This window comes from Eumetopias jubatus, unplaced genomic scaffold (assembly GCF_037043125.1).
Source record: "Eumetopias jubatus isolate StellerSeaLion01/CBP00866 unplaced genomic scaffold, mEumJub1_p1.0 scaffold_11, whole genome shotgun sequence".
Lineage (NCBI taxonomy): Eukaryota > Metazoa > Chordata > Mammalia > Carnivora > Otariidae > Eumetopias > Eumetopias jubatus.
In genome coordinates, this window is record NW_028274817.1 from 106,947,663 (window position 1) to 106,965,249 (window position 17,587).

Sequence of the window (17,587 nt, forward strand, 5' to 3'; positions counted from 1 at the left end):
AGAAAGGGGAACCCTCTTACACTGTTGGTGGGAATGCAAGTTGGTACAGCCACTTTGGAAAACAGTGTGGAGGTGCCTCAAAAAATTAAAAACAGAGCTACCGTATGACCCAGCAATTGCACTACTGGGTATTTAACACAAAGACATAGATGTAGTGAAAAGAAGGGCCATATGCACCCCAATGTTCATAGCAGCAATGTCCACAATAGCCAAACTGTGGAAAGGGCCGAGATGCCCTTCAACAGACGAATGGATAAAGATGTGGTCCATATATACAGTGGAATATTACTCAGCCATCAGAAAGGATGAATACCCAACTTTTACATCAACATGGATGGGATTGGAGGAGATTATGCTAAGTGAAATAAGTCAAGCAGAGAAAGTCAATTATCATATGGTTTCACTTATTTGTGGAACATAAGGAACAGCATGGAGGACATTAGGAGAAGGAAGGGAAAAATGAAGGGGCGAAATTGGAGGGAGAGATGAACCATGAGAGACTATGGACTCTCAGAAACAAACTGAGGGTTTTAGAGGGGAGGGGGGTGGGGGGATGGGTTAGCCCAGTGATGGGTATTAAGGAGGGAACGTACTGCATGGAGCACTGGGTGTTATACGCAAACAATGAATTGTGGATCACTACATCAAAACTAATATACTGTATGGTGACTAACATAATAAAATTAAATTAAATTTAAAAAATAAATAAAAATAAAAGTTAGAAAACACTGGGGCGCCTGGGTGGCTCAGTCGGTTGAGCATCTGCCTTCAGCTCAGGTCATGATCCCAGGGTCCTGGGATCAAGCCCCACGTCAGGTTCCCTGCTCTGTGAGGGGGCTGCTTCTCCCTCTCCCTCTGCAGCTCCCCCTGCTTGTGCTCTGTCAAATAAATAAATAAAATCTTTAAAAAATGTTAGAAAATACTGTAAGAATAACTACAACAACAGTAATCTGTTACTGGTTACACAATATAAAAAGTATGTTAACTGTAACATCAATAACCTAAAATGTGAGTGGGGGGGAGGGGAGATGAAAGCATAAAGTTTAGAAGTTCTATTGAAGTTAACTTGTTATCAGTTTAAAATAAGGTGTTATAATTTTAAAATATTTTATGTAAACCTTGTGGTAACCACGAGGGTAAAACCTGTAGTAATTACACAAAAGTACATGATAAAGAAGTCAAACCCTACAGATATCAGAAGACATTGAAACACAAAGAAAGCAGGATACAGAACAAAGAATAATGGTTCTATAAAAGTCATAAAAACAATTAATAAAATGGCAAACTAAGTAAGTCCTTACCTATTAATGACTACTTTAAATTGTATTTAATTGGATTAAATTCTCCAATCAATACACATAGAATGGCTGAGTGGATAACATTTGAAAAACATCTAATGATATGTGCCCACGAGAGTCTCACTTTAGTCTTAAAGACACACAGACTGACTGAAGGGATGGAAAAAGTTGTTGTAAGCAAATGGTATTCCAAAAAACAAACCAAAAAAGTAGGGGTAGCTATACTTCTATCATATTAATAGACTTAAATATAAAAATAGTAAAATGAGACTAAGAAGGTCTTTAAAATTATTATTATGCAGTGATAAAGAGGTCAACCCACAGAACAAGTCTTAGCAAATTCAAGACGACTGAAATCATACCAAGTACCTTTTCTGGCCATGATGGTCTCCAAGTAGAAATCATTAACAGAAGGAAAACTGAAAAATTCATGAATACATGGAAACTAAACAATAGTCTGAATAGCCAAGAGTCAAAGAAGAAATTAAAGGGGAAATAAAAATGTGTCTTGACACAAACAAAAATGGAAACACAATGTACCAAAACTTACGGTATACAGACAGAACAATTCTAAAAGGGAAGTTCATAGCAATAAATGACTACCTCAGGAAATAAGAAATATCTCAAACAACCTAATGCTATGCTTTAGGAACAAAAAAAAAAAAAGTGAATGCAAAGTTAGCAGAAGGAAGGAAATAATAGAAATTGGGGCAGAAACAAATAAAATGGAGACCAGGAATACAACAGAAAAGACTAACCAAACTGAGAGATGGTTTTTTGAAAAGATAAAATTGACAAATGTTTAGCTAAACCAAGAAAAAAAATAGGGCCCAAATCAAAATTACAAATGAAAATGAAGAAGTAAATATTACAACTCATGCCACAAAGGATCTTAAGAGACTACTATGAACAACTATATGCCAAAATACTGGAAAACCTAAAGGAAATGGAAAATTCTTAGAAACATACAATCTACCAAGAATGAATCAGAATAAAGTAGAAAATGTGACAGACCAATTATTAGTAAGGAGATTGAATTCGTGATAAAACATCTCCCAAGGAAGAAAGGCCCAGGAACAGATGGCTTCACTGGTGAATTTTACTAAACATTTAAAGAAGAATTAATGCAAACCCTTCTCAGACTCCTCAATGTTTGGGAGGAGGGAAGATTCCCAAATTTATTTTATAAGGCCAGCATTACCAAAGCCAGAAAATAACACTAAAAGAAAACTACAGGCCACTATCTCTGATGAATACAGAGGCAAAAATTCTCAATAAAATACTAGTAAACAGGAGGTGCCTGGGTGGCTGTCAGTTGAGTTTCCGACTCTTGGTTTTGGCTGGGGTCATGATCTCAGGGTTATGGGATCAAGGCCCATGTAGGGCTCCGTGCTCAGCAGAGTCTGCTTCCCTTCTTTCTCTGCCCCTCTTCCCACACACGCACGCACTCTCTCTCTGGAATAAATAAATCTTTTTTTTAAAAGATTTTATTCATTTTATTTGAGAGAGAGAATGAGAGAGAGAGAGCACATGAGAGGGGGGAGGATCAGAGGGAGAAGCAGACTCCCTGCTGAGCAGGGAGCCCGATGAGGGACTCGATCCTGGAACTCCAGGATCATGACCTGAGCCGAAGGCAGTCACTTAACCAACTGAGCCACCCAGGCGCCCCTGGAATAAATAAATCTTTTAAAAAATACTGGTAAACAGAGTTCAACAGCACATTAAAAAGATCCTTCGCCATGATCAAGTGGTATTTATTTTTGAGATACAAGTGTGGTTAAACAGATGTAAATCTATCACTATGATATATCACATTGATAGAAGAAAAAAATTTTATGATCATCTCAATGGACACAGGAAAATCATTGGGCAAAATTCAATAACCATTCATGATAAAACCTCTTAACAAATTAGGTATATAAGAAACATACCTCAACATAATAAAAGCTGTAGATGACAAACCCACAGCTAACATGATAATGACAAAAGGTTGAAAGCCTTTCCTCTAAAATCAGGAACAAGACAAGGGTGCCCATTCTCACTCCTCCCATTCAAGATATTACTGAAATCCTAGCCAGAGCAATCAGGCAAGAAAATATGAAAGCCCATCAGAATTGGAAAGGAAGAAGTGAGATTGTCTATTTGCAGATAACAAGATTTTATATACAGAAAATCTGACAGACTCCACCAAAGAACTGTTATATCCAATCTACAAATTCAGTGAAATTGCAGGATACAAAATTAACATACAAAATAAGTGAATTATCTGAAAAAGAAATAAACTGATCCCATGTATAATAGCATTGAAAGCAATAAAATACTTAGGAATAAATTTAACCAAAGAGGTGAGAAATCGGTACACTCGAAACTGTAAAATAGTGATGAAAAAAATTCTAGACAGAAATAAATGGAAAGGTATCCCATGTTCACAGATTAGAAGAATATTAATAATGTCCATCCCATCCCAAAGCCATCTATAGATTTTTTTTAAGATTTTATTTATTTATTTGACAGAGAGAGACACAGCGAGAGAGGGAACAGGGGCAGTAGGAGAGGGAGAAGCAGGCCTCCCGAGGAGCAGGGAGCCCGATGCGGGGCTCGATCCCAGGACCCTGGGATCATGACCTGAGCTGAAGGCAAACGCTTAATGACTGAGCCACCCAGGTGCCCCAAAGCCATCTATAGCTTAAATGCAATCCCTTTCAAGATTCCAATGGAATTTTTCACAGAAACAGAAGACATACAAAGGACCAACAAGCATATGAGAAAATGCTCAGCATCACTCATCAGTAGGGAAATGCAGATCAAAACCACAATGACTTATCACCTCACACCGATTAGATTGACTGCCATCAAAAAGACCAGAAATAACAAATGCTGAAGACGACATGGATTAAAAGGAACACTTGTGCATTGTTGGTGGGATTGTAAATTGGTGCGGCCATGGTGGAAAACAGTATTGAGGTTCCTCAAAAAATTCAAACTGAAACCACCATATATATGATCCAGCAATTTCACTTTGGGGAATATATCCAAAGGAAACAAAAACACCATGTCAGAGTGCTATCTGCATCCCGACATTCATAGCAGCATTATGTACAATGGTCAAGACATGGAAGCAACCTAAGTGTCTATCAGTGGATGAAAGAATAAAGTACAGTATGTGTAGACATTAGTCAACCATTAAAAAGGAGGAAATCCTGCCATTTGTGATAAAATGGATGGACCTTGAGGGCATTATGCTAAGTGAAGCAAGTCAGAGAAAAACAAATACATGATCTCACACGTGGAGGGAAAAAAACCAACAACTCAGGGAAAAAGCAATCAGATTTGTGGTCACCAGGGTAGAGATAGGAGTGAAAGAGGGAAAATGAGATGCAGGTGGTCAAAAAGTACAAACTTCCACTTATAAATAAGTACCAGGGATACAGTGTACAGCATCAAGACTATAGTTAACACTGCTGAGCAAGAGTTCTCATCACAAGGAAAAATACATATTTTTTTTATATCTATGAGATGACAGATGTTAACTTAATGTGGTAATGTCACGATATACGTGAGTAAAATCATTACGCTATACACCTTAAACTCTGCTGTGTGTCAATTACATCTCAATAAAACTGGAAAAAAAATTTTTTTACATGTTGGGAAGATAAAAAAAAAAAACAACCCTGTAACAATCTGATATATAAAAAAGGTGTCTCACTTCAGTCCTTTTGCATTTGTTTACTAGTGATGCTGAACACTTTTTATAGGTCGTTTGTCAGTCTTCTGTGCACTGCCTTAACAAGTCATATGCTCATTTTTCTACAGAACATTTTTACATTCTTTTTAATTTGTAGGCTCTGTTTATATACTAAGATCTATTATTTAGTTAAATATTGCAAGAATTTCCCCGTGTTTCACTTGCCTTTTACCTTATTTCATGGTGTTTGGTTTTTCTTTTTTTTGGTGGGGGTACATACGTTTTACACTTTCATATAGCCGAACACCCATCTTTTCCTTTATGGTTTCTCTCTTTGCTTTTATGCTCCCACCCAAAGGTATCTCTAAAACTCAAATCTGATCATACCCCTCCCTTAATGAAAATCTTCCAGGGGCTCTTGGGGCATAAAAGTCCCAGCTCCTCCTGGTGCTCCAGCCCCAGCCTACGGTCAAGCCCATAGGCACTCAGCTTATAGTCCTGCCAAGAATTGTACGCAGCACTCTCCTTAGCACCCTCTGCTTGGAAAGTCACCCCTCCACCATCTCCACAGGCTCCTTCCCACCTCAACCCCCTCTTCCTGTACATCACCGAAGTCCCAGCTTGGATATGAGCATCTCCTGTAGAGCACCTGTTCTTCAGGGGGCTCTGTAGTGGTTTGTAAAGTGAGTAACTCAAACGACAAGAAAAGTCTAAAATGGCAAACAGGAGAAATGGCTCTCAAGGCCAGTTTAGGATCACAGGATTGGACTGAGGTGCTGGGGGCAGAGGTTCTGTGACAAGCAAGGGAGGGGGAGAAATGAGGGCACAGAGCCCAGGCAGCAGGGGCAGGGTGCTCAGAGGTGGGTGGAATGGAATATGGGTACATGTGGGGGGCTGAGCTGCAAGCAGAGAGCAGAAGGGCGGATCAGCAGGCGCCAGTGCTAGGCCAGGACGGGGATCTCCATAAAGCTGAAGGACAGTGCCAGGGAGGGGCTCAGTTCTGAAAGCACAGGGCAGTAGTCACTGGAGATCCCCAGCGGGAAAGTCTGTCTCACCACCGAAACCCCTTTTACCCACAGAGTCTCCCACACCAGCACATGACACTGCTGGCTTTCTAGTTTCATTGGCCAGAAACTGGTCACTTGTCTCCTCTTCCTCCCACGCCCCACATCCCGTCTGTCAGCAGTTCCTGTGGGCTCTACCTTCAAAATGTAGCCAGACCATGATACAGCATGATTCCATTTAGAGGACATTCTGGAAAAGGCAAAACTGGAGGGACAGAAAAAAGATCTGTTGCCAGAGGCTAGGGGAGGGGGTGACAAAGGATCTCGTGGGGATTGGGTGGCTAATGGAACTCTCCTAATACCCTGACCGTGGTGGCAGTCACACAGCTGCAGGCATTTATCAAAACTCACAGAACCGGAGACTAAAAAGGCTGAGTTTTATTTCAAGTCCATTATACCTTACTAAAACTATGGGGAAAAACATCGACCAGGCTCCAACTATTTCTCACCTCATCTCATCCTCACGGCGATGGGCGTGGTCCAGGGCGCCATCATTCTTCTTACTTGGATTCTCGCTACAGTGGGCTCTTCACCACTCCCGCTGCTCCTGCTCTGGCTTCCCTGTGGTCTGGTCCCCACACTGCAGCCAGGGTGGTCCTTTTAAAACCAAAGTCAGAGTTCCTTAGTCTGGGACTCAGAACTTCAGAGGTAAAGGAACTCTCCAGAGGTTTCTCTTCTCACAGTAAAGGCTGAAGTTCTCACATGGCCACCAAGAGGCTACATGACACAGTTTTCTGTCACTCCTCTGGTGACTTTCTCTTAACTCCCTCCCCCATACCCCTCCCCCGCAGGTGACTCCACACCAGCCGCCATGGATGGCCTTCTTGCTCCTCCTTGGACATGCACTGCATGCTCCCTTCTCGGGGTGCTCTGTCTGGAATGTGTTTGCCCCTGATTTCCATTCACATGGGCCCCTCCCTCATCTTTCAGGTCTTTGCTCAAATAGTATCATCTTGAGGCCTTCCCTGAGCACCCTCATTACAACTGCTGCCCAGGCGCCCACCCACCTCACACCCCCATTTGCTGCTCACGTTTTGTTTTTTCTCACAGACCGTACTTCCGTCTGACATCCACATATTTTGTTCATTTTGTTTATTGTGTGATTCGTCCTCATGTCAAGGAGGACAGGGACTTCTGTTTTATTTCCCACTGCCCTTCTATACCTTGGACATTACTATTTGCCTGGGAGAGAACAGACACTCAGTTAAATTTTGTAGCTGGAGTAAAGGCAGGCAAGAAGGCAAGAGTCCCAAGAACTAGCAGAGATGGTCATCTCTGTCCACATCTCACTGCCCCTGAATTTCACTCAGCTGCTCCCCACACATAGTCCTGGACGACATCAACTGTAGGACCAGTCTGTGGGGGCCGGTGTTGTGGGGTGGTGGCTCTCCTTCCTGCCTTTCCTTTTTGTTTCCCTGCCACCTCAGATGGCTAACTTAACAGATGCCTTCTCTCAAATTTCTCTCTAGAAGCAGATGTTCCAGGAGAGGAGTAGCCGGATGCTGCAGGCCTTGTCCCCGAAGCAGAGCCCTGTGAGCAGCCCCACCAGGAGCCGGTCCCCCTCCCGCTCCCCGTCGCCCACCTTCTCGTGGCTCCCGAACAAAACCTCACCCCCCTCCTCGCCCAAAGCAGCCTCAGCCTCCATCAGCAGCATGAGTGAGGGGGATGAGGATGAGAAGTAAAGGCTGCCGGCAGACCGCAAGGGCCGCACCACACAGGCTCGGGCGAGGGTGGGGTCACCGGGTGTGCCTGGGTGGGGTTGGAAGGGTAATGGTCACAGGAGCTGCAGCTCAGCTAAGGGAAGGCCTGGGGACCAGCTCTCCCTCAGTCTCCACTCAGCCTAAGATTTGGGCTCTGCATGGAGGTTTCTGGCCGGACAACCTTTACAAACCTTCTTAGCAGCATCTAGAATCACTCTACTTTAACCTTGCGAAGGAATGATGCAGAGCACCCCCAGGAAATTTGCGCTGAGTCGGGTGTCTTCTGCTTTGGTCCTTACACCCACCCCTACCAAGTCCACCACCCATGGAAGCGGCTGTTCCCTCAATCTGCTACTTCCAGCCCATAAGGGCCCTGCACGTTGCCTCCTACCACCCAAGCTCTGCCAGAATAAAGTTGTTTCCGATAGAGGTGGTAAAGTGCTTCTGAAATAGTCAAGTGAAAGATCAATTCCAATCTTCTCAGTTTAGCCACTGAGACCTGATGTTGCAACACATCAATTCTTCGCAGTTCTAGAAATGTGGTGCATAGACAAAGACATGCTTTAGGCCAGATATATAAAAGGTCATCTAGTATAAACCTTAACTTCTTATTTAGAGGACAGTTCTGTCGAGGAGAACACCACAGAAGGCCTAATATGTTTCTGGTTGTACTTTTCATCATTGGTTTGACTTCATGGTTTCCAGAAATTACCTTAATCTGTGGGAAATGCAACAAAGAAAAACATTTTATATGTGTGTATTTATATATGGTTTTAAATATATATACATATTATATATATACATATTATATGTGTGTGTATGTATATATATATATATATATGTATGTATATAAAGAGGAGCTGCTTTGCTTTGGCTCTGAGTTTAGCAGATGGTAAATGTCTCCCTGGAGCTTCTCCTTAAAGGATGCTAACTCTGAAATGGCTTTTCCCATTTTTGACCAGTTAACAATTTCATAGGCCTCAAGTAACAGTTTGACATACCAAACCACATAGCATAACAATAGGGTGCTACCTGCACGTATCTGTTCTCTGTATGCTCCAAATATGCTATCCAGGGTGTATACCATATGCAATATGAATATATGGTGGTAGCCTTTTACAATATACGCTCCTGCTTTCACCCCAATCCCCCGCTGAAATCCTTGGTCTAAAGGACTACCTGGTTCCCTTGTGACTTGGGCACTTTGTCAAAAACTCATCCTGGATTCCTGTAGAAATGTCTTGTCCCAACCAGGAAACGAGTATGTTGTTCTCATGGCCTCCCATCGTGTTTTTTCGCTAGAGGGAGGCTCTGAAGAGTTTCCCAGAGCACTGTGGGAACCTCAGTTTGATCTCAGCATTGAAATGGCCTACATGGTTGTATAGTTATCCCCAGCCCTAGGTCTGCCAAATGGGATGAAGAGCCTAAGCACTGCTGCTGAGTTGTTTGACGTTACTGTCTGCTAACGACAGGGAGGATAGCAGCAGGTAGAGTCAGGGTGTGGAACCACACTCCTAGGTAGACGAGGCATGGCTTGTCTGTGCCAGGAAAGCCAGAGGGACAGCTGGGGCCTGACTGAGCAGAGGCCCAAACCAGCAGTTTGTGGGCAGAGCTCAGCATCTCCTGCGACAGAAACACCCCCTTTTCAGAGGCCTTGGGAACCAGCCTTTCTGTGTGACACGTGGGGCAACCAATGAAGGAAGGTGGCACGTCTTTCCCCCTTGTGTCGGGGTTGAACTACCTCCCTGGCCACCTGGACATAAGTGGTGTTTACTGGGAAGCGAAACCACAAGGCCGAGCTGACTTGGAACACCCTTGTTCCTGGCATGCTCTCGCCAGGGTTCTCTTGAGCACTCACGTGGGACAAAGAGCTGGCGGGAACGTGGCACGCGAGAAGGAAGCTTTCTGTAGCCAAGGCCTAGAGCACTGCTCCGCGGAGGGAGCCAGGTCCCAGTTTTGCTTTGTGCCCCTCTGCTCGTTCCAGCTGGTTGACACTTGAGGCAGTGCAAGGATAAGCACCTCGAGGTGGGGAGAACAAGGGCAGAAAAAAGGAGCAAAGAGGGGCCTGGAGAGAGGGAAGGCCATTATCGAAAATCTGTGCTCTCAACCCGTTGCTGGACCTCGCCAGGTAGGGGCAACTATTTTGGGAAGGCCTTTTATGTGCTTATTCCATGGCCCAAGGCGGACAGACCCGCTCTTACTTGAATTGCGCTCTGAAGCAAATAATGTGGGGCTCTACCAGGCTGCTTCTGTGCTTGCAGGCCTTCCACACCGTACTGACAGGTGCCCCTTCTGTGACTCAGACTCAGTGCCATCACAGCTGCCGGTGATGGCACGTGACCAACACCTGGTTTATTCCAGGGACGGGCTGAAACCACGCACAACCCGTTCTAAATCTCACCTGAAGTCGCCACCCTGTCCTCTAACAATCCCTCCCCACTGTCCTGAGGCTATGAGACTACTGAGAAGGAATGGGGGCAGGGATTCTGCAAGCCAACCTGTAACGCTCCTGGCCATCGGTGTCTTCCAGCTCCCCCTTTCCAGGAGGAGATGGGGGTGCCCTTCATTTGGGTCAACCGGTTGACAGTCATGGCCACAAGTGAGTCAGGGCTGGAGTGAGAGATGCACAATCACGTGCAGGCTTGAAGAGGCAAGCAGAAATGACAGGAAGCAAGGAAGTGTCCCTTCTGCCCTAGAAAGGGAAGGAAGCTTTCGACCGAGGACTGTAGAGCAGTACTGAGGGTTGCAGAAGGAGAGGAGGGGGCAGGTGAGGAAGACGGGTGGGCAGCAACGGGCTGGAGGGGAGGGCGTGGGGGAGCAGGGCCTTTCTACTCCCTTTCAAAGTGTCACTCACCCCCTAACAGGTGAAGAAGGAAGGCTTCCTTTCAGAGACACCCAAGGTTAGTGAACGCCCATGTGGGGTCGGGGTGCCGAGCCCCCGAGCTCCCCAGGGCCACCACCTCTCCGTTCGCTGCCACGTCCTCTAACCAGGGCCCTGAAGTCAAACGTTCACCCTTCCGCCAGCTACAATCACAGGGGAAGCTCCAATAGCCTAGTCACACTGAAAGGCCCGTTGCTGGCAAGCCGCCCCCGTGTGCCAGGACCTTAGAAAAGGCAAGGAGACCAACCTCAAGAGGAGCCACCCTGAGCCCCAAGGCTGCCTTCTGACCTGCTCTGTGGGCTTGCAGGCTTGCTCCAGGCGGCGGGCTATAGTCACTGTGAGTCCATCCCTTGAGGGAGGGACGGGAAGAGCGTGCATTTGTTTTCTCTTCATCTTCAGGACTTATTTTAGCACCCAGGCATACCCCAGAGAGAGAGAGACGGGATGGCCTGACTCAGCTGAATCAGATGAGCCCGTTTGGAGCAGAGAGGTTCCTGTTCCTCAGGCATCCATTCAGCGCTAGTCTAGGCCACCAGACTTTTTTTTTTTTTTTTTTTTAAGAATCCGCTCATAAGGCATTTGCAACTTCTACTTCTCTCTAGACTTTTTTTGTTTTGTCACTGCGATGTGTCCTGGGACAAAGCCATAAGAAGAACATACATACTTAAGACTCTGCTGTACATACAGGAAGACGAAGATTCGTCTGGGTTCAAGTACGACCTTACTACGCCCAAGCATTTGCTCTGGTGCTGAATAACGCGAACTACTGGAATCAGCCCTCCACCCCTGGCCCCTCGCCCCTCCCCCCCCACCCCCGCACCCCAACAGAACACAGCATTCCCAACTTGTTTATAAATAAAGGAATGCATAATTGCACTTTGGTTTGTCGTGTTTCCTAAAAGTGTGCTACGGCGTTCCCGTTCATGAACTCCCGCTCGCGGTGGGAAAGCGCAGCGGTGGCGGCGGTCCTGCCCGCGCGCAGCAAGGATGCGCCCCCCCCCCGCGCCGTGTCCCGCGGGGCACCGTCCTGCAGATGCCAAAGGGCCCACACCTGACGGCAAAGCTCGTGAGGAACAGACCCACCTGGAGGGGAGGTCACACTGGGGGGCCCAGTCGGGACCTGGAGTTGGAGGCTCTGTGACCTCGGCCAAACCGCTTCACTTCCGTGGCCTCAGGGTCTGCTTTTGTCAATTGAGGGGGTTGATGGAAATGGCTGCCGAGGTCTTCGCTGGAAAGGTCTCTGAATTTATGACGCAACCCGCGTCGTCCCTACGCTTCTCCAGCTAGGAGGCTGCCACTACGCGACCACGAGAAAGGGCTTACCTCTCCCTGGGCAGAAAGCTGGAGAGGGGGCCCGCCAGGCCCCTGGGACCTCCACTCCTGCCGCCTTGCGCGGCCGCGCCCCCTGCCTCAGCCTCCACAGGCGCGGGGGCTCCACCCACCTTCCCGATGAAGCCCCCTGACGGCTGCTTCGCACCTGTACCGGAACGGGGCGCGGGGCCCTTCCCGCCACTTGAACGTCTTGGGTTGGGGGTGGGGGGGGAGCGCCTTTGACGCGAGGGAAGCCGATCGATGGGGTGGAGGCGCCAAATCACGATCCCAAATGCCAGCAGTGAGGGCCCAGGTTCCCGCGCCAGGAAGTGCGAGCGGCCCTCCACCGGCCCAGTTGGGGAGTTTCCATTAACTCCACCTGGCGAGCTTTAGCCGCGAAACGACAACAGTTCTAACATTAGCCTGGACTCGAGAAGAAACAGCCAGGCCTGTATCCAGCCAGGAAAGCCATTTAAAAATACAATACCTATTATTCATAGACCATATTACTTGGCTTTGCCACCCAGATCGAACACATTCTTGACAGGTCGTAATTACGGTAACAGCTACAGGTTTCTTCCGGACTTCGTGATACCTCGGAAATGTTCTCAACGGAAAAATCCGTTCTAAAGCATAATAAAATTCATAGTGAAGAACTCTAATATTTGCCCTGAAGAGAATTAGCTTTTGTTAATAAACAGAACCCCTGGGATAAAAGAAGTACACTATCAAAAATGTTTACACACAAACACATACACGGTCCTCTGGTACTGGAGTCCTCATTGGATATTGGAGTTGAATGTTTAAGCAACTTCTTCAGGTATTCCCCCGTTAGACAGAAAGACTCCCACCGAGATGCCATTCGGATAAAGCATGACAGTTCATCAGCCCCGATATACACACCCAGTGATCGAATCCTTTAAGAAATCATCAAGTAAAAACCAATAAACCACCAGTAAAACCTGAAAATATCATTAAGAGCATATATACCTGTCAGGGCTAATTGACCTTTGTTAGGCCCAGCTGCACTGCCCTAACTTACATTCTAAAAAAAACAAAAAACAAAAAACCTTATTAGCTGATTCTCAGCCGCTGCTGACCGAATGTGGGAAACTTGAGGAGAAAGCCTTAGTGCACGGTTGACTTGTCTCCTACAAGCAATTTTTGCTCTCCTTACCTTCATTCTCTCTTTTGGGGGGCAGGGAAAGGAACTGATGTGCCAGGTTACTGTACTTGTATTCACAAAAGCAGAGTTCTGATGGAGGGATTAGACATAACTAAAATATTTGATACGTAACCTTCCATTTTAAAAGAATTAATGAATCTATACCTGAAAGAGTTGGGATACTTTACCCCTTCCACAGGGACCTTTTCAGCTAATTATACTTGCAAATGAACTTGTCACTCGAAAATTTCCAAGTTCAAAGAAAAATCTGTCATCTTCTGCCATGCACATAGCTTGAGGAAGAAACCAGTCTTTCTTGTCTGGTCGTCACGTTCCACTGGACGGACGTTGACAAGACGCCATTCACGAGTCTGCTCACACAACAACATGAACACAACTGAGTCAGTGATTCTTTATTTTTTTCCATATCTGATACCCAGGAATTAACAATAGTAGAAAGAAGTTGAAGAGGGGTATATTAGTTTCCTACTTCTGTCACCAACTCAGTGGCTTAACACAACACAGGTTATTTTTCAGCTCTGGAGGTCAGAAGTCCAAAATGGGTCTTACTGGGCTAAAACTAAGGGGTCAGCGGGGCTGGATGCTCTAGGGGAGAATGTTTTCTTGCATTTTCCAGCTTCTAGAAGCTGCCTGCATTCCTTGGCTCGTGGCCCCCTTCCATCTTCAAAGCCAGCAATGGCCAGTGCAGTCTTTCTCACATAATACTACTCCAACATGCCTTCTGCCTTTCTCTTCTAAGGGCTCTTGTGTTTACATTTGCCCCATGAGGATAATGCAAGAAAATCTCTCTACCTTAAGTTCATCAGCAACTTTAATTCCTTCTTGCCAGGTAATCTGTAATATAACATATTCCCAAATTCTGGGGATTACGATGCGGACATCTTTTGGGGAGCCATTATGCTGTCTACCACAAGGTGACTGATAATCATCATAAACCCTTGAACCTTTTTCCAGTTCCTGAGTTGAGAAACAGTAACCCTCATGCACAGATTCATATTCCTCTTTTTATAATTCCTGTGTCTACTCATGATGAACCTGCTTAAAATGTTTCTCCCAAGTCTTGACGTCCACAAGAGAAGCACTGAATAGGTATAATGGAAGATGTCTGACCCAAATGAATATGTTAATTGGTCCATGAGGAGAGATGTGTTGGGTCTTCAACTTATGAACACAGAGTCATGGCTGGTAGAGAAGGAAGTTTAAGAGTCCCCCTGCCCCGTTCTCCGTACATATCCTCCAATTCATACTTGGCTATCTCAAGAAGGCAAGAAGCAAAAGGGCAGTTAACCAAAGCTTTTGATCATTGGTTATGTTCCTGCTGAAACAAGCCCAGGAATACAGTTTTTGACTAGCAGGCAGAATCTGTTTCCTGCCTATTCTCCACCTGGTTTTTGGTTTTTGGTTGTTCTGGTTCTTGGATGTTGACCACAGCCGCTTGAAGCCAGAACTCCCTTCCAGCCATCCAGTATCAAAGTACTCCATGCTCCTTTCTAGAGTAACTTATTTTCCCCTTGTGGCCTTTTATTAGCATTTTAACTTAAGGCCTACCATACATTCCTGTCTGGAGCATTCAATAAACATTTGAATGAGCTGCTAGGTCCTGGGGATGCAAAGATGAAAAAGGACACAATCCTGTCCCCCACCCCAACTTCAGCTCAGTAGCTAGACTCTCAACCCTGGCCTCTCTGGACTGGCCCTACCTTTGATTTTCCTGAGCTCTTGATGAACAGTCCAAGTTCTGATTCTGCCAAATAGAGTTTTACAATGATTTTACTGACAACTAATTTTGCATTACTTTACTCATCCCTTTGGGTGTGGGTGCTGTAACTTTCTCTGAGTGCAAGGACTGCTAACTCTTACTCAGAGTGGGGGAAAATAAGTAGATTTTTTTTAAAGATTTTATTTATTAAGTTGACAGAGAGAGAGAGACACAGCGAGAGAGGGAACACAAGCAGGGGGAGCGGGAGAGGGAGAAGCAGGCTTCCCACGGAGCAGGGAGCCCGATGCGGGGCTCAATCCCAGGACCCTGGGACCATGACCCGAGCCAAAGGCAGACGCTTAACAACTGAGCCACCCAGGTGCCCCGAAAATAAGTAGATTTTAAATAGATTTTCAGTTTATTAGAAACCACTCTTTGAGGACGCTGAATGGAGGAGACTGATGATGTCCGTCCCTGAACTAGACCCATCAACAGTGAGGCTCTAGGTAAGCTACCAAAGTCCCAAGGCATCAGCACATACTTTCCTTCAAGGCCTTCACAACACATGCAGAGCCTGGGCCAGAACTCGCCTATGTGGACAGAGCTGTTTCATGAATGACGTGGCCATCCGAAGTCTCTCTAAATTCCTCGATTGCCCTGTGACTGACGGGCCTCTCTCACCTGGGTAATGGGGCAGTATTTACCCTCATAAACTTGCTATTTTGTTACCTGTTGAAGCCCTAGGAAGAGAGCAGTTTTCATATAGGAAGTTCTGTTCCAATTACAGTGCAAGGTGACAATAATTATCTCTAACTTTAGAAACAGTTACACTATATGAAACTGTTACTAAGGAACTGTGGAAGCTTCTGCATCCATCACTGTTATTAAAAATCATTACCATGTTTATTTTGTTTGAGGACTGGCAAATTCTGTTTGGACAAGACTGCCAGAGGACAGCAAGAGTACCATTAGCTTCGAGTTTCTTGTACAGTAAGAAACAGCAAGGCTGCTCAGTTGCCCCAAATTCACAGCAACAAGGCTTTTGACCTCTTCTAAGTAACTTCCAGTTACCTGTGAAACAACATCAATAAAGTTGCAAGGACCCTGGGACCCACTCTGTGTGAGGGAGACAGGATTTGCTGCCGCCAGCATTCTACTGTTCTCAAAGGCAGGTGTGTAGTTTGGACTTCATCAGTGGTTTTCAACCTGGCCACATGTTAGAATCTCCTAGAAAGTATTTCCCAGAGACCATCCGACAGAATGGATCCAAAGTGGGGTCCAGGACTCAGAGGTTCCAATGAGACTGGGTTGAGACCCTCCGGGCTATACTTAATACTTCAACTCAGGTAACAAAGCGAGCCTTGGAGAGTAACTGGATTCAGAGGTTGATGATCAACGGCCATACAGCTATGACAGGAAAAGGTCTAGGTATCATTTGCTTATGCAAAGAGAGACTATTAAGGTGATAAAAGTGTCAGAAACGGGCAGGGGGCAAAGGATTCATTTTAAGACCAACATTTAGAAATGCCCAAGGTACTGTTAAGCATCCAACCCAATCACTATTGAAAATGGGTGCCCAATGTTAAAAAAATTCAACAGCATGTAATGGCTATTTATAGCTGCACTGTCCAACATAGTAGCCACCAGCCACATGTGGCTTTTTAAATTTAGATTAATACAGGGCACCTGGGTGGCTCAGTCGGTTAAGCGTCTGACTCTTGATTTCGGCTCAGGTCATGATCTCAGGGTCCTGGGATCCAGCCCTACGTCGGGCTCTGCACTCAACACGGGAGTCGGCTGGAGATTCTTTCTCTCTCTCTCCCTCTGCCCCTCCCCTAGCTCGTGCATGCTCTCTCTAAATAAATAAAAATCTTTAAGAATATAAAAATAAATTTAGATGAATACAATTTAAATTGAAAATTCAGTTCCTCGGTTGAACCAACCACATTTTAAGTGTTCAGGCAGCCAGTGGCGACCATATAGGACAGCTCAGGTAAAGAACATTGCCATCACCGCGTTCTCATGGTGGACAGTGGTCTACGGGAACCCTTCCCAGAGGCAACCCCTCCTACACGATGCCTTAGGATTTATTTGTGTTATCAAAGGGTACATTTATGTGTTAGCACGATGTGAACATCTGAAAATATCAGCAGATAATCATTTGCATACATGCCTTAAGTCATTGGAAAACCTTGAAAAGACCGAGAAGGAAGTCAAAATGTACACGGAGGGGCAGTGCCCTGCAGCAGCTTCCCAGAACCACAGACGTTTGAGTTGAAGGGTCTCTTGGTGAGCCTCAACCATACATCCCATATGATTTCCAAACTGGGCCAGAGTAGCTGCAACAAGAACACTATTCCCTAGTCGTGAAGGATGTGTTAGCACAGTGGCTGACTTGGTAAAACCAGATAGATACTTGAAAACTACGAACGAAAGCCAGGGTCACTTTCAAGAGCCACTGCTTCTGTATGCTTTGGGCAAAACAGATCACAACATGAGAACAGCTGGTTAGTACCTGCTTCCTATTTTAGGTTTTAAAGGGTGCCATAAAACAGCTGACCTGGAAAGAACTTTGGAACCATGGAGTTCAACTCCCTAATTTTATAGACAAGGAAACCAAGGCACAGTAGAATCAAGGCAGATGTGCTGATTTCCTCATTATCAGCATGCCCCAAGAATCATTCAAACCCAAGTTTCTTGCATCGAATTTTCTAGGTCGGTTTTTTAGTGATAAATATACAAGAGAGCAGGTATGTGGCTCTC

General features: G+C 45.5%; 2 protein-coding genes across 21 annotated transcripts in view; one reads left to right on the forward strand and one right to left on the reverse strand.

Annotated features, from left to right (window-relative positions):
* Positions 1–11,426, forward strand: part of PCYT1B (phosphate cytidylyltransferase 1B, choline) — a 143,815-nt gene extending 132,389 nt beyond the window's left edge. For 5 of the 8 annotated variants that reach the window (XM_028122571.2, XM_028122569.2, XM_028122570.2 and 2 more), the window contains one exon: positions 7,517–10,537. In XM_028122571.2, the coding sequence (XP_027978372.1) occupies positions 7,517–7,729 (213 nt within the window). In that variant the 3' untranslated portion in view covers positions 7,730–10,537. Of the gene's footprint in view, positions 1–7,516; positions 10,538–10,611 lie in introns of those variants that run through there. The other 3 variants (XM_028122572.2, XM_028122568.2, XM_028122574.2) reach the window with 3 other exon arrangements.
* The window catches only part of PDK3 (pyruvate dehydrogenase kinase 3), a 114,373-nt gene that overhangs the window by 25,538 nt on the left and 71,248 nt on the right, over positions 1–17,587 (reverse strand). For 5 of the 13 annotated variants that reach the window (XR_015769484.1, XR_015769481.1, XR_015769483.1 and 2 more), the window contains exons 12-14: positions 11,712–13,475; positions 7,079–11,260; positions 6,497–6,644 (exon numbers count right to left, since the gene is read on the reverse strand). The gene's annotated coding sequence lies outside the window, so the exon portion shown is untranslated. The remainder of the gene's footprint in view (positions 1–6,496; positions 6,645–7,078; positions 11,261–11,711; positions 13,476–17,587) is intronic. The other 8 variants (XR_015769480.1, XR_015769476.1, XR_015769479.1 and 5 more) reach the window with 8 other exon arrangements.